The 20,771-nt window shown below is 33.9% G+C and overlaps 1 protein-coding gene across 1 annotated transcript; it reads right to left on the reverse strand.

Annotated features, from left to right (window-relative positions):
* Positions 1-1,641: 1,641 nt before the first annotated feature.
* Positions 1,642-20,415, reverse strand: LOC110020825. Its single transcript, XM_020719080.1, has 13 exons — positions 20,219-20,415; positions 19,804-20,137; positions 18,503-18,701; positions 18,372-18,421; positions 13,019-13,111; positions 12,844-12,932; positions 12,401-12,479; positions 8,805-8,887; positions 8,214-8,292; positions 7,432-8,131; positions 6,046-6,135; positions 4,327-4,918; positions 1,642-2,353 (listed from the first exon to the last, which is right to left on the reverse strand). Exons 1-13 carry the CDS (start codon positions 20,248-20,250, stop codon positions 2,212-2,214), a joined length of 2,562 nt encoding a protein of 853 aa, XP_020574739.1. The 5' UTR covers positions 20,251-20,415; the 3' UTR covers positions 1,642-2,211.
* Between the last annotated feature and the right edge of the window lie 356 nt (positions 20,416-20,771).

Genomic DNA, 20,771 nt, shown 5'->3' on the forward strand with positions numbered 1-20,771 from the left:
ATACATACTAATTATTTTATTTTGGGTCAAAATATCATTTATCTTATTATCAGACATATAAAACATTATTTTAGTGTGAAATTTTAATGATTTTATCATTTATTAAAAGGCAACATCCTTGAATGTGCGGACTTTGATATTTTTTCAGTAACATTATTGCAGTTTCTATATATACGAGTTTAATATATTTACATAGTAAGAACTGGCAATTTTTTAGAAAGATTAGAGGTTTTTTTAAAATAAAATAAATAGAAAATGATGGAATCAAATGTCTTTTAGATTTTTTATTTCTAAAAACATATAAATGATAGCAGTATCAAATGTGTTCTCTAGAAACAAAAAATAGAAAAAAGAATATATAAAATAAAAAAAAATAAAAAATAAAAAATAAAAAGTGATCCAAAACAAGGCCTAAATTATTCATTTATTTATACGTATAAAATTATTTATTGAAATTTTAATATAAAAATTTAGATATTTGTTTGTCTTTTTAGCTCGTTTAAATACTCGTTCACTTCTCATAAACAAATCAACTAAAAATCAATTTTTAAATAAGTCAACCTTAAACATGTGATTTCTAGATTAAGAGCGAGTACTCGAGATAAAAATTGTATTAACCTTAATTTTACAACTATACTAGAAAAAGAAAGGGGCCATTCACATACAACCCACAATTTTTTATGTATTTAAATATCTAACATATAAATTTTAATATTTAATTTAATATCACATTAAAAATATCACCATCACTTTATTTTATAAAAGTAAAATATTCATTTTCATGCATAAATTTATCATACATAAGTTATAAATGTAAATATGAAAGTTTAGGTATTAGTTATGAAAATACATAAGAATTTACACTATTGAATTCTACGTCAAATTTCAAGCACACGAGAAAAAAACATTATCTAAAAAAAGAGGCAATTACATACAAAATATCGGAGGCATTGTTATTTACAAATCAAGCACTCTTTCATCCATTTTGCAAATTCTCCCTCAAATATCAAAATTCATTGATCGTGGCACGCATAAATATATCGGTTTGGTAGTTCAAAATAATCATCTAAGTGCTTTGTAAATATCAATGTTTTGGATGGTCTGTATGTAATTATTCCTTAAAAAATATAAAAAATTCAAATAAGTGGACTAATATGGCTCCTGCTAAAAACATTAAGAATGAGTATATATGTTCATAAACATGTGCCGCCTACCAAGACTCATTGGTTAACAGAGTTTGTAAGACCTCTACGGGTCACGGGTTCAATCTCGTCTATGTGCGGGATGAAATTCTTAAGCACATGAGGTTGGTTGGGCACTCCTATAATAGCCTCTGACCAATCCTTAAAAAAAAAAAGAAAAATAACAATAGATATACATGAAAAACATATATTTCACTTTCAAAAAGATAGTGACAGTGATATTTTTGATGTGATGGTGGTATCTTTGATGTGAAGTTAAAATGTTGAGCGGTATGCATGTAAATTTCAATATTTAAGACTTAGATATATGTAAATAAGTTATAATTGCATGGTATGGCCCCAACATCATACTCACAATTACTTTAATAGAAGAAATATGCATTTTCCAAATAACTTTACAACCATCTTTACAAAAAGTTAAAACCTCCCGACAGAAACAGAGTACACTAACAATAACTACGACGGGCGTTCCGCCGTACAAATTTAACTAGTTATCACCCAAATTCCTCGTGCACAATTCATAACATCTCAAAGAAACCAAAAACTATGAGCCAATCATGAGTGAATATTTTCTTCAGTAAATGATAGGAGAAGATATCATAATGACAATAAGGCCCCCCAACTAATTATTATTAGTATATAAGAATAGAAGAGCCTTGTCTCAGTTACAACTATCGCAAGGAATGATGAAAGGGAAACTTCTCTAAAGCTAAGTAGTTCCTCAACAAAAGAAGAAGAAGAAAAAGAAAAAACTGGCAATACAACAATGTTACCTCTTACATGAAAACCCGGGAGAAAGTTGAAGGTGTCAGCCATGGCAGATTCTCAGAGCTTGCAGAGAACCTGATTCTTTTGAAGCTTTTTTGGTGGAAGCAGAATGAAGGGACAGGAAGAATGGTCTCATCTATTAACAAATCTGCCCCACTTTGGCTCGCTGGGAAGGGAGAGATCATAATTCTCCTGGAAATATTCACAGTGATGTGAAGCTTATATTCACAATAGATTAGTTTTATGGCTTCATCTTTTTAAGCTTCTGTGGAATAAAGCGAACGCGCTGCTTTCCGAGCTCTAAAGTCATGGATTTTCCATCATCAAAATGAACTGATAAGGAGGAAGTGCCTTCAATGAGATTTGAAATTACTCCCCTCTTCCTGAATACAACAACGACAATAATAATAATAATAATAAATGGAGCTCAAAATCATTATAACATTCATCTAAAAAGGGGTATCAAACAAGTTTCAAAACTAGAAATGCCAAAAAGAAAGACAGACAATCAAGTTCGGATTTTTGGGAGGATTGAAGTTTGTTAGCATTTTTTGTAAAAAGGCTCGTGATTTTTATCATTCAAAGAATTTTTGTTATATAAAAATAGTGTATTTCCACCTAAACAATCTCAACTTTCTTCTTGAAATTACTAAGAAAATGTAATGAAATTCGCATTTGTTGCATACGAGTAAAAATAAAATGATCGTGGCAAACACCATCGATGCTAATCTTTTCAATGCAAGCAGTTTCACAGTTTTGGAAAATTTGGAGAAGTGGGAGTCGTAAGAGTGAGAGTTGCATGGTTGAGCAAAAATAAAATATAAATTATGGGCATCTTTGTGATCGATCTTGTTTTTTGTCTTTTGTTTTTATTTTTTCCTTTGTTTCTAAGAATATGTTTGTGTAACGTGTCTTATACATATTTTTATATTTTGCTTTCGGAAAGAAATTAACATATTTATAAAAACACTCCAAACAAATTCTAAAAATTTTGAACGCTTTCATAACAGAAATAACAAAGGTTCTTGCTTTTGTTTAGAGATCTTGAAAGACCAAATAAATCCCTATCTATCCATCTATCTATCTATCTATAAAAGACTATGAGACCACACCGCGAGAATATAGATCATTGAAAAATAGATGACATTTTCTATCATTCATGCCATCTGATATTATTAATCTAAATTTATGATGATATAGCATGTAAGTTTTATTTTTTTATTTTTTTTCCGTATTGCATGACCAATGTGTCCTCATCTATACGCTTTACTAAATATAAATTATCTATTTAATTGCATGTCGAACTCATTTTAGTCAACTTTCCTCTTAAAAGATTCTACCTTGTTGATTAAAGAAACATCAATACAAATGCATGTCATTCAGCAATAGTTATTTCTTGGTTCATCGTCATGTCAAAGTTTCAATTCTTTGTGGACTTGTGTTCAGTTCTGCGCTATTACTTGTATTTGTAATTGATTTATTTCTTTTTTATTAGTTGGTGCTCGAGTTTTCCTTGATGGAAGACTATCATCAATGCAATAAATATTTACAGCTATAGTTTTCTTTACATGTTTTATACATGAATTTTTTTTCTATAATAGAAAACAATAGGGTCATTTACAAATATACCACTAAATTCCTACATATTTACATATCTAAGACCAAAACTAAGTTTTTTTACAATTATACCACCCAAATCTTTCATATCATATCAAAAATACCACTATTTTAATTATTAAAAAAGTGAAATACACATTTTCATGCATGGGAAAGCGAAGTATACATAAAGATTGAAGTTTAGGTTTAGAAATGTAAATAGATAAGCATTGAGTGGATGTATGTTAATCTTCCAAAACAATATTATTTGATCTTTCCTCTTGAAGCTTGTCCTATGTGTCGAGGTGTATCACATTTCAGAATCGAGGTACAATATTCAACATGGTAAATTAACAATAAGCGAAGCAAATCTAATATGCAACTAAAATCTAAGATAACAGGAGTTTTCAGGCGAGTTAGTGAGGAGGTGCTATTTGGTCTATTCATATCAAGGTCATGTAAGTTGATAAATCCTGTCTTTCTTGCTACTTGATAGAAACGAGTTGGGCATGCAAATTTCCCAAATCAAGCATGGTAAAAAGCTAGAAAATGAACTAAGTACAGACTACTTTCCTAGAAAAGCATAAAACATGAAAGTATTATGCAAATATTAGTAGTCAGTAGTTACCGCTTAGTATCACAACATATAATTTCCCCGGAGATTGTATCAAATCCCGTTGATGATATACTAAGAAGAAAAAAAAGGACAAGATTTCTTTTCACATTCAATTCAAAGAAAAGAAGTTGGACATAAACTCACCAAGAATCACCTGATCTCTGCTGAACCTCAACTTTTTTCCCAATTGCATCCTTGCCCAGCTTCTGCAAAATCCAATTTGCATCTCCTGCCTCATCTATTTGATTTTGGTTATGCTGTTTTGCAAGGCCCTCGCGTTGAAGAGAAGTACTTTTCTCCACAAAAGGTCTCTTTCGCTTCGATCTATGTCCTTTCACGCAGTGCTCTTCTTCTCCTTGAGAGGCCCAAGAACTCTTCTGCTCAAAATAGGGATTCTTGAATTTCAATTTGAGCAGTGGTTTGATTTCACTTTGCCCCCCTGAAATGGCTTTTGAGGGTAAAACGGCATTGTTCTTATACTCCGAATTAGGATGCACAATGCGTTTCGCTGGGACAGCTTCATCATTCCTTAGCCTTGCTTCATCGTCTGCTAATACCCCAGCACCCTTCTTCCCAACTATTGGACTTCTTAATGAAGTCCTTGGTACGCTGTCCGGAAAAATGTTACCGTTGCTTTTTCTATGCATATCAGAAACCTTTCCGAGCTTTATAATATTTTTTTGCTTGTCTCCATGTTTTGAAATACTCATTTTGTTAGTATTGTCTTGTCTGATCCCTGGGAATGAGCAGATAAAATGGATAAAATGAAAGTATGCAAGTGTTTGAGTCAGCCTATTATGAATCACCATATATAATGTAGAAGCTCAAAAGAATCTCATACAAGACGGTTATGTTGCTAGAAATATTCATATATGAGAAAAGTAAGCTCCTTTAGGCGAAACAAATTAAAATTTTAAACCTTCTTAAAACTGTGCAATATAAGTCGCGCTTTCAATGATTTTCATAAAATATCGCAAAGAATCATGTGCCTCTTTATCCCTGGATGAGATGTGTGGCTCACCCAGAATGAAAACCTCGCCTTAATTTTTTAGGATATCTATAGTTTTTTTAACAAAAGCTAAAAAATAATATCAATATACCTCATCTATCAATTCCCACACCTCACACACGAAACAACAAAAATAAATGTAAAACATATCCATAAAAAGTCTGTGCAGTTGAAATTCTAATTATCAAAATACACATTATTTTAAATTCTAATTGATATTTTTATTGATTATTTTCATTAGAAAAGAAGAAAATGATTGAAATTAAAGAAGTGAAGAATGTAAGAATATGGATATAAATTGACCGAATATGAGAGAAAGCAATATATTAAGTCCATGATTCTAGTGGAAATCCATTGGGTGACAAAAGTAATATAGACTTTTGAATTTAAAAATTCTAATGCTTTGTTATATTTTTTCTTAAATGAGAGGCAGTATGAGTGGCAGAGAAAAACTTATACTTAAATTATTTTAATTGTTATAATATGATATTTTAATATTTTATTTTGATATTTTAACTTACTTTGATAGTTTAATATTTGTATAACCCATCCTACTTCATGAATTGATATTTGGATGTTAACTTGTTACTACATAGCTTCCACAATTTGATACTTTTTACTTTGCAAGAATGTTGATATGTTATTTTCTAATATGTTAATATATTAGAACATTAGCATGTTACGTCTTACCTCACAACTAATATACTTATTGCTTAATGTAATTTTTTAAAATTTGAGGTTTAGGCTTATGCCTAGCCTCACAAATGAAAAACAACTCCATACCCAAATGCATCATTTTAAACCTTTCTTAAAAGAACAATTTTGAATTAATTGAAAATATGTACTAGTCATACCTTCTCCATCAACATTAAAACCTTCAACCTGAGACTGAGAAAAACCATTCTTGCTATTTTTCATCTGACCGTGGCTGTTATTTTCACTACCTGCACCCATTAAACATGGTAAATGAAGCAAATGCTACCAACAAAAAGATGAAAAGGGAATTACAAAACATACCATTATACTGAAGTATTATCCAATCAAACGAAAATCAAAAACATTAGTGCTAGGTTCCATTATATGAATGTTCATAATCGGCGAAAACTTTTGGGTTTTAAGCAAATAAAACAGGACGAACAATTAATCTTGTTAGAAATAGTTCATTGGCAAGAAACAAAAAGAATACACATTTTGATAAATAATTTCATTTTGTGATTTCCCCATCTAGTCAGATAAAATGACAAGATTAACCTTGGATAACATATCCAACTATCTTTGTCATATTGCATTCTCATGATACATTTTAAAGTATCATAACAAGCATATGACTGCAGTTAATTTCTAAATCCAATAACAGATTTTAGAAAATTTATTAGCTTAGGGATGAATATCCAGGTAAAGCTGGAATGAAAACAGATTATAAAGTGCACCTCCCTTATGGTAAGCCTAGTTGGTAGTATGAACCTGAAAGCAATAAGTGGATTCTATATGCTGTGTAGATTATAAACCAACAAAAATGAAAAACAATAAACATAATAGATAATATCATGAAGCTATAAAATCAAAACTACATAAAGCATTGCTTGTCAGGTGTTAAAAATATAAAATTAAGAAAGATTTGAGTTTGAATTCCAAGCAAGAAAATTTCCAGCTTCAAGGGATGTAAATATCAAAAACTACTGAATAATGGGATGACCTATTATACAAATCAATGACTCAAAAAATGCATAAAAATGTCGATTAAAACAATATTCTACCGTCATGAAATGATGCTAAGGTGCAGCTTTAGAAGGAGAACCTATATGAGTGAGATCAGATTAAACACAAAAATTAGCGAGCGACAGAGTCTAAAAGTACAGACTTTAACAGCTCTGTTGGCCAATGAAGATGAAGTAATTTAAAGCCAAACACACAAAAGAATAAAGGGAAATTTACATACGTAGCACACAATTCTTATACAATTCTTATGCAGCACACAATTCTTATGCATTTACATATCTCACATCTAAATTTTCATATTTACACACATAGCACTCAATTCTTTAATATCATATCAAAAACTGCACGATTACATCATTTTATAAGTCAAATATATCTTTTCATGCATAGATTTTGAGCATCAAAGTGCTATGTAGGTAAATATGAAAGCTTAGGTGTGAGATATGTAAATACATAAGAATTGGGTGCTGTGTACGTAAATTTCCAAGAATTAAAGCCACGCAAGAAGTTAATGTCCATACCATGGAGAAAAGATAAATCTTGTTCTCTCTGACAACTAGAACTTTCAGACATAGGAGAGCTTGTAACATTTCGATTTCTTCCACCAATATGTATGACCAACTTGGTTCCTTTTACGGTCTCCGCCTTGTTTGCATTTTTACCCCCACATTCCTTAAAATGACTATCCGATAGCTGTTTCTTTTGGATCTTGATCACCCTATCTGAAGGATCACCAATAACTTCATTCCCACATGTGTGATTGTTCTCCATCTTAGCATCTCCAGCAATTCCAGCACTCGGTGATGAAAAACTTTCTGGTCCATCAGCTCCGCATGATTTGAGATTATCGTGAACTGAGTCATTCATCTTTACTTCTGAATTTTGAGACAGACGATCCGCTTTACTAACAAATTTTATCTGCAATTCTTTCTTTTTAATGAACTTTTTATTAGAAGGCAAATTCTTAGAACTATTCTTCCCGGAGTCTTTACAAGACTTGGCTGATTTATCACTCAAGCCTTTAACAGAAAATTTCAAAAATCTTCCATGAACATTTCTATGTACTGCTGGACCATCCGATTCATCATCAGAATAGGGTAAAGTGGAGAATATTAAGTCTTCAGGCAAACCAGCAGCAGCTCTCAAACTTGTAATAAGATTACGATCTGCTTCATCTCTCCTATTCCAAAGCTCTCTAACAGCATCATCTATATCTTTAACCTAATGTAATGAAAATGATGCGTGTGAAACTCATAACATGATAAAAATGTAGAAGAGAAATTTTTTGAAGCATAAAAGTTACCTGGTAACAATCGCCACGGCATGCAGCGCAAACATATTGCAGATTCTGGTCAGTCTGAAACTGCTGATATTTTTCATCACTGTGAAAAAATAAAAATAAAAGAAGTTTTCTTAAAGCGGTGACAAGATAACGACTACAATACTATATAAAACTCAAATAACAGAATAATGATTTTCTTCTTTTATTCTCTTTAGCAACAAATGAGATCACGGTTTAGCATGTCTACATGCCTTCTATTAGAGAGATGGCTTGATAGACAAACTGTTTAAGGGCAAACAATTTAGTCAAACAATGCCAATATTTCATAAAGATTAAGATGTGAGAATTTTTGCAAAATTCTGTTCCTATTTAAAATTTTGATTTCTGACCAGCTTATCCATTGGAAACCAAATAATCAAATTCTTATAACTCTTCCTGATTTTGATATGGATATGCACAAACCCACGTCCAACATGTCCTTGACTATGGCATCATTCCCAAGCTTAATTAATTTACAAAGGATTACATAAGCCCCTGGAGTATTAAATCAAAACATTATATGACGAGATTATGAGAGAACAATGATAGCATATAAAAGTTAATGACATGAACCTGATGCCATCACAGACAATATGCACCCATCGCTCGCATATGTCGCAACAAACCATAGGCGTTGTTTCCGAATCTCTATAAACCTACAGAAACAAAGCACACAATATAGTCATTCCACATAATTAAAAAAAATTATAAACTAAAAAATAACAAAAAATTTCATAAGCAGCAAGAGAGAACCAATCAAATTCAGACAAATCAATTAATTCAAATAAAAACCAAAATAGCAATAAGAAAGGAAGGCATCATCTTTTATCAAATTATTGTCAGTCCGGAGTTTAGAGTGGAAATTTGACCCATAACACAAAGACCCGGCAAGAAGCGCTGATGCACATTAGCACTCGATGTATGCCTTCCTTTCTTATTCATACATCAAGCTTAACAAAAGGACCCACAAAAAAATAAAAAAATAAAAATGGCAATGGTAATCTCACCATACATTAAAAGCACTCGATGTATGACAATCTCACAAAAATAACTTATGTATCCAAGGTAGAAATAACAGACAAAAGTAAATAGGCGATTGTTGGCCTCACTTTTGACCAGCTTTGACCACTGACCAAAGTTTAAATTGAGTCAGCCAAGATGACCACATGGGCCGAACTGATCTAGGTAGATTCAACCTTAAATTAGAGTGATCTAGTAATTCGAAGGCCCAGCAAAGGAACCATGTAGGAAATCAAGATCCCAACGGAACCCCCTTGACCCGAGACAAATTTATTGAGTTCAATTGTATATTTGTATCAAGATTTCTCATATCCCCAATTGGATTCAAAGCAGCTCACTTGACCAAATGAAACCCTAAGGAATCTATTTGTTTAACTTTACCCAGAAAGACCCAATTGGGGCCCCTTTGAACCAATGCATATTAAGTCAACTATCCTAGTTTAATTGAATCCGAAAATCTCCCCTGGACCCCACTTGAGACACAATTGGACCCAAGTGAGGCCAATTAACCTTAAGCGGAACTAACTTAACCTTAGGACCCTACCTAAATCAATTAACCATCCCTAGACCAACCTAAGTGGTTAGACCCAACCTATACCTAGGTTGACGCATGATCCAATTGGGTACTATGGAGCCAATTGAAAACAACTGAGGTTGATTAGCCTCATGAGCCATCCACACTCAAACCCTTATGAAACAAATAGGCAACCCAATCTAAACCCGTTCACATTGGGCTAGCCCAGACCTAACCCAATTGGACCCAAAGTGAAAAGCAATCTAATCTAGTAAACCTAGACCTAAACCCAACCACCCAAATCCAACAACCCTAGCCACCGATATACCCAATCCTAGACAAGGGCCATCAGTCCATGGCCAATCTACCTAACCATGATCCTTACCTTAAGATATAGCTCCCCATTCTTGCTAGCCATTCCTTGCACTACAAAGGACATTGCTTGGACACCCTCAATCATCCCTACACAGAGAAGGGGGGGAAAGGCTTCCAAACCATAAAAGAGGACCACACACACATGTTCAATCCAGAGCTACTTGGTATTTCAGTCACTTCCTTGGCATTCTACATCCACTCTAAAACTCTTAAAACTAGCTCATCGCCTCTAAATCACTGCCTGATCAACCCGGAATTGGAGCTCACTAGAATTTGGTCAACCCAGCACTTAAGACCACACTAGAAGAAACTAAAACTACCTAAGTCTTGCATGTGAAAAAAAAAATGATTTTCTAATTTTTGGATGAGTAGGATATTAGTCATGAATTTCCAAATATCTATGTTTTTCTTTTGCTTCCTTAAGGGTTTACACAATTTCTAAAGTCAGAGTGGGCCTTGTAGATGTGACATGATCTCATTGGCCAACGGTGGCATTGTGGCTCCTTTAACTTCAAAAAATGAATAATGGGGATAAACTAAAGTCATTCAATCTCAAATTGGGTAAGATTAAAAACCTAGGAAAATCATGAATGTTTAACTGAGATCAATAACAACAGAGTAGACCCACACTCAGGGGTTGTTAATGTCAGAGTTTCCTGCAGTTAAAGTTTTGTCCAACCTCTGTGAAGACTCAGAAAAATATGAGGCATCCATTGCATCATCAACATCATTAACTTCATCACATATATCACATTCTACATGATCATAAATTTATTCTTCTTGCAAATCATGCTTAGTGAACACCAAGTGGAGACATTGTCTTCGGTGAAAGAAGTGACATGGAGGCATTGGAGCCAAAAGCTCCTAACTTAAATTTTTATGCTAATAGATACAAGAGTTTCATTGATTGATTGTCATGACTAATTACTTCTAGTTGAAGTAATCAACTCCCTTAAATGTTGAGGATGAAGATACTGCTCAAGCTAAGGAGCTCATTAGAATGCATCCTCAAGAGTTGTAAACATCTTGAGTCAAATTTTGTTAATAGATGATAGGACAGAGTAAAACAAAATCTTGCAATGGTGACTTAAGATAGACTATGATGTCACACCAAATAATTAACTCATTAAAATGAATTATACAATCAATGAAAAAATTTGCATTCTAACGGTGGTCAATTCCATTAAAAGTTTGTCATGAAATGCTAAAGAAAGGTTATTATATTTAAGGAAAGCTTTAGTTTAACAAAAGGACCAAATGATGGTTGCCGAAACAAGTTCCATTCAAAGAAATATCGCCTAATGATACTCTATGCAGGTGTCGAAACAAAATAAAGATGTAAGTTAATGATCTAATTTGAAAAGATTTTTTAATCAATATATCAATCAAAAGTAGGTGGATATATTTTTACCCTTCTGGTTATGTTATCAACACTGATAAAATTGATCATAACCCCAATAAAGCACCTCCAATTAAATAAGATATTGTTCTTGTCGGAATAGTTGGTGAAAAAAATCCATCATGGATGCCAAAAAAATTTGTTGGCCCCTTCCGAGATAGCCATTCATAAGGGGGAAAACTTTTTAATTTTCTTATAGTCAAGCTAGCGGAGGATTTAGAATTTCTTCCCTTCTTTCAAGTGAACTAGTTAGTTTGGACCAAGCTATGGGATGTAGGGCCTATACTGTCGGATATTTCTATTTTCAAATGCTTGGATCCTAGCATGCAATTCAAGGATGTATAAGTGTATCTTCAAATTGATAATTTTACAATGATGATTAGAAAGTCGATCCTAAAAAAATGTCCATCATGATTGTCATTGTGAAAATTTTTTAATAAACTTGCTTTAATACCAAGTTGTTACTAGACAATTTAAGGTTTTTTAAATGTGATGGTGGAAAAGGACCTATGTTAGTTCTGCTAAAAGCTAAAATCAGGATCTTTAGAAGAACCGCAAATAGATAGTAATTAGAAAGATCATCAATCACATAAGTCAAACGTTTTCAACCATTCAACTCATTATGCGTTCAGATATTATCACTCACTGTACCACCCTATTACTTGTAACTCACTCCAAATTCAAGTATCATTGTTATTCTATTTTGCACTACCATATAAAAATCAGAACTGATTTCATATGCAATATATCCAATATCAATTTAAGCCAGTCAGCGGACAAACATTTTATTCGAGTATAGTTAATTCATTTAATATGCAAAAAAGCAGAGTAATTCAAAAGTTTCATAAGGATGAGACCAACCTTCAAACAAACTGGACAATAGTTTCCTTTTACAAACAATCGTCCGCAAGCATCACAGCAAGTATATCCTAAAAACCACCTGCCCATAAGTTACAAATTTTAGAACTTGAGTAACGAATTTAATGCATGGTGTGCATGATAAACAAGCTCGAGAAGTGTCAAAATAATCCCGACTTTCCGCAAGAGATTAATTTTAATCCTAAAGTTTATAAAAATGTCCAGTCCCTAAACTATTTTAATATGGGCTGACATAATCCCAAAAGAAGATTATTTCGGCCACAATTTGACGAATCTAGGGATTATTTGACACTTTTAGAGACTTTGGGACTAAAATGACCTCATGTAAACAGTTAGAGGACTATTTTGACACAAAAAAATAAAGAAACAACATGCAACAAAATAAAGTTATTGATCTTCCAAATTACAATAATAATAATAATAACCTTGTGCTAGGACCACTTCCAGGAACTGTTGACCCACAACTATGACATCTCGTGTGCTTGGAGCACAGGTAAGGTCCATGATTGACGTTCTACAAACAAAAATGGTTATGAGAATTGAATATAATTCATAATAAATTTATAAATTAGAGAGTAATAAGTCATTTAAATGATATACTTTGTGTGGGGGCTGCTGGCAATAGCAATGGTAGGCACCATCACATCTTTTACAATACATCAACTTGTTGGGATCTCCAGCCCTTCGACATATCTATAACACATAAGACTACATGATAAGATCATCGGATGAGTATTGGAGCACTGCTATCCATGAACAATTAGAGCTTACCCATTTTCAGATTTTGCTTAATGAGGAACTAATAAAATTCCTCCTCTCATTACCCTCAGCAAAATAAATAAAACTTGTACCATGATGGCTAAGATTTTCTTAATGATAAAGAATAATAAATATAGAAATCTGGTTATATCTAAGAAGAATTAAAGCAAGTTACATATAAGATAACTCATTCATATTTTAGCAGTTAATATACAAAAGAACTCAGGCAAGCTAATATATCATACTTGGAAAATAAATAGTTTTTCCTAACAGAACTGACAAAAAAACTGTTTTTGTGTTATGTGAAGTGAAAGAGCATTTTCTGCGTATTTTGATTTAAGGATCAAGATTTTGGAAATATATATGATGTCAATTTCATGGAAAGATAAAAGTGTAACGCAATACATGCTATTATATAGTCAAATTAAAATACGAAAGTAGTGGAACATGTAGGATTTGAAGCCCTTAACAGTCCAAACCACCTTCAGGCCTCTTGCCCTCTAAAGGCTAATATAATGTACTCATAAGCTATTGGTTGACACCTCAACCATAGGAGTGATGAGAAAGAGAAGAATAGAATACATGCTTGCCGCCTTCTAGTTCGTGCTCATGTGAGTCGCAAGGTCAATGTACCCTCACTGAAGCATGCAACCTTAGATAACTACAGAAACTAAAAGCAATGCAACTTGGAATTGTGGAATAAGAAGTGGAATTCTTGAAATAAGAAACATGAATAAAAAAAATGCCCTAGATTAATAAAATAATGTATAATATATTATTATTAAAAATAATTAAATAGTTACATTTACCTAAACGTCTTATATTCATTTAACTAATTTTAAGTAAATAATATACGAGCATGCTTAATATCAAGCCTTTAGCAAGCTGCTGAAGAACAAACAAGCTAATTTGTAAGCATAAATAAATGGGTTGAAATATATTCAAAATTTATTCATTTAGCCTTTGAGTTTTGAAAAAGAGTTCAAACTTTTTAAATACTAAATTGAACAAGTAGTAATTAAGTCAACTTTGAGTTGTTCCTTGAGTGCATTGGTTCACACACTTTAGATTTCCAAGTGTGTTGGTTGTCTTAAAGCCAAATAGATTTAGTGAACCCTATGTGTTGCAGATTAGAATGCCATTTACTATGTGATGAACTCAATAACCATACTGGTGGTAGCTCATGAAAGAAAGAATAATATTTAGTATATGATGCTAAGTATTAAAAAAGTAAAAACTATTGTAAAATTTATTAATAATGATTCTTGAAGAATGGTGCAAAATAAAATTTCTATTATATGGAAGCTTTTAAAATATAAATAAGCAATGCAGGCTACGTGAAAATATAGAATAAATAACACCATAATAAGGAGCAGTTTGACAATTTTATAGTTGATGGGCCAAGGTATTGCAAAGATGTTGTATAAAGAAGTGCTCATGCACAACCATAAAAAAAGAATTTTAGAAATTTAGACAACGAGAGAGATTTTTAGATGTGGAGTCTAATTTTCTTTACAATGTCATTGAAAAGAATTAGTGCTAGAATTCAATATTGATGGATACCAAAAAGATTAATTCATACTTAATTTTTTAGATTGATAGCTGCCAACTCAAGGTTCATTAACACTTATTTTCGACGGCGATACCTAAAACAAGTTATATACATACTTCATTTTTCAAACCTGTCTGCACATGATGGGATTTTAAAAGATGATAAAATAAAAGGTTTCATGCATCCGTAACAAGGAGCAACAAGAAGAGAGGAATAAGATTAGGAAGACAAAGAAACATCATACGAGAAAGAAAGAAAATGATTTTTTTTTTTTGGTTCTTTCAGGAAAGCTTTTTAACTTTTTTTAGAAGAAATATGTGTTACTTTTTTTTTTTTTCCTAGCAAAAAACGACACTCTTAGACAAAGCCAAGCACAATTCTCATTTGAACTTCTACAATAAAAAAATGAAAGAGAGTAATTAAAGCAACAATATCTCCTTCTCCATTTCTAACCCTCATATTCGTAACAGGTCACTGATCTCAGCTAAACAAAGTAATTCTGTTGTGTATATTTTAAATTCTATATGAAGGTGCAATCTTTCATGTATCATTTTCATAAATATAGTGAAATTCAATCGATGTGTGTCCATAGACATAAGCCAAGCCCCATAAATATTGATGTTCGTTTGTAGTGCTTGATTCTTTTACAATTACTCTACTGTCCATCCTTCTTGATTTAAGCGCTCTTCTTACTGACATATACCACTTTACCATCTTAGCATTTTAATTGTTGCCACATTCAACATGAAATTCAATTAGTTCTTAGCTATCAAGCACTCAAATTCATGCATAAAAACAAATATTATAGTAGTTGTATACTACTTAACTTCTAGTTTATTTGATAGCATTTTATTGTTTAAATGCTCCAAAGGCATTCATCCATTTTAAGTTTTTAATCGCTCCATTATACTCTAAAATTTACACCCTCATCTATATCCCTATTCATATGCATTCTAAATCTAATATGATAAGGGTCTATTTGGGGCAGTTGTAGCTTATTAATAAGCTGTTGTGCAGCAGTTGTTCCGCAGAAGCTGTTGCAGATAAACTGGGTGGTTATTTGTTTATTTATGTTTGAAAAAAACTGCAGCATAGCTGTTTCTGGACAATTGACCATTTTATCTATATAGTAATGTTGTTTACAACAGAATTATCATAGCAAAATATTTGATACTTTAGAAACAAAAATCCACTTCAAAACAGTGCAAAAAATAAGATGTAAAACTCACTTAACAGTATCATCATGACTAAAATAAAGAAAAAGACTATCAAAATAATATTTAAAAATATGATAATATTATTAAATGTATCAAATAGCCCTCTACAACCACAATCCACACACAACCACAGTCACCACAACCACGGCCCATACACAACCATAGCTACCACAACCGCCTCCACACAGATTCACACCTCCACACACAACCTAAACCCACGCAGAGCCACACCTCCACACACAACCACAACCCACACAGAACCAACACAACCACAACACAACCACAGCCCCCACACAGAACCAACACAATTACACAACCACAACCCACAATCACAGCCACCACAACACAACCACAACCACAGTCACAACCACCATAATCACCTCCACACACAAGCACAGCCACCACAACCACCTTCACACACAACCACAACCCACACAGAACCAACAAAACCACACAACCACAATCCACAATTATAGCCATCACAACACAACCACAGCCACCGCCACACAGAACCATAGCCTCCGCACACAACCGCAACCACCACAACCACCTCTACACACAACCACAGCCACCACAACCATCTCCACACAGAACTACACCTCCATACACAACCACAGTAACCACAACAACAGCTCACACAGAACCAACACAACAAACAATCACATCTCCACACACAAACATAACCACAGCCACACCACACACACAACCACAGCAATCATTACTAGCAATCCACCATTAGGATCAACCGCCAGCAATCCATCGACATTAATAAAGGTCATCACCCATCAGCACAGTAACACACACCCCCACAATAACCACCCTAGCACAGTAACCACCCAATTCAAAGTAAAGGTCATCACCTCATCAGCAATAAAGAAAATCCAACACCAATGCAAAATCGCATGAATTGCAAAAACCAAAATCGTAGAAATTGCAAAAACCAAAATCGTAGAAATTGCAAAATATACAAGAATCATCGAACGAATAAAGCTCAGAGCATATAAAACCATCGCAAAAACAAAATGTCATAGAATACAGTGGTAGAGAATATTGTGGGTCCAGGGAGAGCAAAGGAACCAAGCAAAGCCGAAGAGTAAAAGGGGATAGGGAGAAAATAGTAACCATCAAGCCTTGCCAACAGAATCACGGATCTAAGAGGAGAAGGCGAGCGGAGATCTTACCTTTAGGGAAGAATCGCGAGACAGGGGAGAGTGGGTTCCGAGAGAGGGAAGGGAGTGGCAGTAAAAACCGAGCGAGAAATTAATACGAAACGCTGATAGCTGGGTCAAACTCGCAACCCGCGTTTTATTGAAATGTTATCAAAAAGCTGTCGCACCGCAGCTATGAAAAGGAAAAAAACTGCATTTTTTTGAGTTGCGACATGCGAAAAACGCAGTGTCAAACGAGCCCGAATACCTACCTAATTTAGACAACACTTAATCTCCCATCATTATTGGCTAAAAAATTACAAATCTCACATTCAAATACTCTTACTTTTAACGATTCATTAAAAGATCAGTCAAAGCTCAAATTCCAAGATCAGAGAGAATTCATCATAAATTTCCCAAGCATTAATTATGGCCAAGTTCACCAAGAGATTGAATTCAAATAAAGGCCTACCTACATTCAAGTTTAAAGTTTTTGAGACAATTAAAATTTTAGCAAGACAACCTCAATATTGAGCACATCACAAACATGTATGCGTGAGAAAATAATAACATGATATGGGAAATCATGTATAAATTTCGAGTTGAATTGATTTACATTTTAGCTGGTTTAAAAAATTAAAAATCAATTCTTGTCAATTAAAAGTGAACAATTCTTAAACAATTTGGAAGTTTCAAATACCATTGATATCCCTAATTGCAGTCTCCAAGATGGGCTTCTCTATCAATACAATTATCAAACAACTTCAATGTAAAGACAATAAATTAAAACAACAAGAAAAATGAGTTAGTAATAAATCTAAATTATCCAGGATATTAGTGTCTTCTCAATGAAAGCATGCATTTCAAACAATTAAGCGAGATACAAGTGCACAGAAAATTCAAACCCCACACATTTAAGACACAACAAAACCTTAAAAATCAGAACTGAACACAGCAGGAAGACTAAGCTATAAAAAATAGTACAATCTGCTGTCCGCAGATAAAAACTTCTCTTAAAGCAGCTTTTGACATAACTTTCCAAAAGGTGCAGCCAAGCTACTTGGGAGTCTGAAGGTGGGGCATCTTCGGAAAGAAAAAGGCTTAAACCATTTTAAAAGCTTTTACCCCCCACCCCCAAAACACCACAAGAGAACACAAAGATATTCAAAATTTTAATTTGAACCAATCTACCTTTTTAAGGAAATGAACTAAGATGCATCATTGCTGTTCCACTTGAAGAAAAACTCAATGTTACCATAAACAACAAGTGAACTAACCTCACAGATGCGGCAAGAGGCGCAAACCCATGAACTCCAGTGAAACAAATCTGCAAAAAAAGTATTTTCTTATATATAAAAAAGCAAAAAAGCAATCTTTTTTAATCAAATGGCATAAAGCTAGCAGAAACCTCTATATTCCGCCCAACTTCTCAAGCAGCGCCTATGATACTTTTTGTTACAAGACTGACATGAGAGCATCTTCAAAGCCCTATCACTGCCTTCATTTTCCCCGGAGAAACACAAGCGGCACATGACCTTGACAGTAGAACCTTGCTCATCTCTGGCAGGGTCAATCGTCTGTTCACCGGGTATTGGTTCGGGAGAATCCTGATAGATTACAAATATGGAATCAATTTTCAATTTAAGGATTACTAATAGCACGCCTATATAATTGAGTAGAAAGAATATGATTAAATGTTTAAGAAGTAAGATCATGTTTGCAAATACCAGCACAGATGTTTTCAATCCATGAACTAGAAAGAAAAAAAAATGAGAAATTTAAATGCATGTCAAACAATTCTTATGTATTTACATATTTAACATCTAAAATCTGATATTTACATTATAATACTTCTGTGCTATAAATTTATGCATGAAAATGTTAATTTCACTTTTAAAAACTCAGCAATAGTGGTATTGTTTGATGTGATGTCCAAAATTTGAGTGCTTGACATGTAAATATGAAAGCTTAGGCGTTAGATATGTAAATAACTCAATATATAAGAATTGTGTGGTATGTCCATATATCCCCCAAAAAAGTAATGATAAGTGTGTGCAATGTAGTATTGTGCATTACTGTTTTCACAGAAAGTAACCATACAAATCATCAAAACAAGCACTCAGAGTTGTAAATTTCAATTTAGTTACTACCCACCACTTCTCAAAATTTATATTTCCTTGTAGTTATTATAATACATCCTGTGTTTCACATTCTTTAAAATCACGCAGAATTTCTTTTGCAAATAACAAACTGAGAATTGCATGAAAGAACTTCCATACAAGCAACCACTGAATAGCATTGGCCCGTCAAGAAAGCAGCCACCTAAAAGCATATAAGATGAACAAGAAACAAGTCAACCGGCCAAAAACTGCCAATTTCTTCTGTTTTCAATTGTTTAAGAAACAATCCAACCTCTTTCAACTGCTTAATAAGCTCATCGCAACTAGGAACTCCATGATTCCCTGTAATTACTTCTATGCAGAAGTTAAACTCCCGCCTTTTCATCATAGCTAAAACATCCACAAAATGAAAATCAAAATGCCAACAAACTCCCAGAATCGGAGCCCTGCAGAACAACATACCAGTACGTCTTTCCATCCCCACATCCAAGAAACAGAAACAAATCACCATCATTCCATCCAAATTCTCAACAAATCAACCAAATGAAACACCACAAATTCACCAATCTATAAAATAATCAAAGCTCACCGCAGCACCGATGACCTCCATCTTCCTCACATAGTTCTCAGCAGCAACCGAAGCCGCCACAGCCTGCCGCTGCAACGCCATACGCCTGACATGCGCTGACGCAGAGTACGCGTCCTCCCCATCTCCGCCACCATAAGCCGCTGCAGCCGGAACAGGATCCACCTTCGGCACCAATACCTGAACCGCCGCCGCGTCCCCTACACTCCCAGCCCTCACCAGCCATGGATCCCGCAAAAACTCCTCCAACACCCCGATCTCCTCCACAAACACCCGCCTTTCCTTCTCGCTCCGCAGCCCTCGCCCGAACCCCAGCTCGCAGTAGCATATCCGCCGGCTGCGAATGAGAAAACAGTCAGTTAGAGAGAGAGAGAGAGAGCGGGAGATAGAAAGAGAGCGTGGGATAAGATAGGCGAACCAAGTGATCGGGCAGGAGATGTGAAAAGCCATCGGATTCGATGGGCCGGAGGGGTTTTTTTAGCGGGGATTTGCCCCGGAAGGATCGATTTGAAAATAATGGCGGAAAATAAAAGAAAAAATATCGGGAAATAAGCTAGGGATTAGGATTATTGGGGGAAAACTTCGGTCTCCCCGGAGATAGGAAGAGAGAGAATGATGGCCAGCGGTGGCGGCGGATGGGTGACCCGGGACTGTATTATACTAAAAAACGATATCAAGATCAATACGAATCTCCAAGCAACGGAAGAATGGATCCTAGCCGTTTGATTCTCTGGTTTGTCCTTTGGTCAAGGTGGGAGTATTTAATCTATGGTTATAAATATTTATAGGAATTTTTTATACTTGCTTGGCATTTTCTTTTTAATTGTATCATATCTAATTTTTTATTAAATTGGGATAATTATGCAATAGCACCCGCAACATTGATCTTTACAAAACCTGGCAGTCTGTAACTTTTAAGTAATGATTTGATGTATTTACGTGTGTTATGATTAAATCATTGAGAATTTGAT

The sequence above is a fragment of the Phalaenopsis equestris genome, unplaced genomic scaffold, assembly GCF_001263595.1.
Source record: "Phalaenopsis equestris unplaced genomic scaffold, ASM126359v1 Scaffold000107, whole genome shotgun sequence".
NCBI lineage: Eukaryota > Viridiplantae > Streptophyta > Magnoliopsida > Asparagales > Orchidaceae > Phalaenopsis > Phalaenopsis equestris.

Coding starts and splice junctions, on each gene's coding strand:
- LOC110020825 (XM_020719080.1), bottom strand. CDS start 20,250: ATGGCTTTTCACATCTCCTGCCCGATCACTTG. Junction 4,919..6,045: donor TTTTAATGTTGATGGAGAAG/GTATGACTAGTA, acceptor GCTCATTCCCAG/GGATCAGACAAGACAATACT. Junction 2,354..4,326: donor CAGAGATCAGGTGATTCTTG/GTGAGTTTATGT, acceptor TGTTGTATTCAG/GAAGAGGGGAGTAATTTCAA.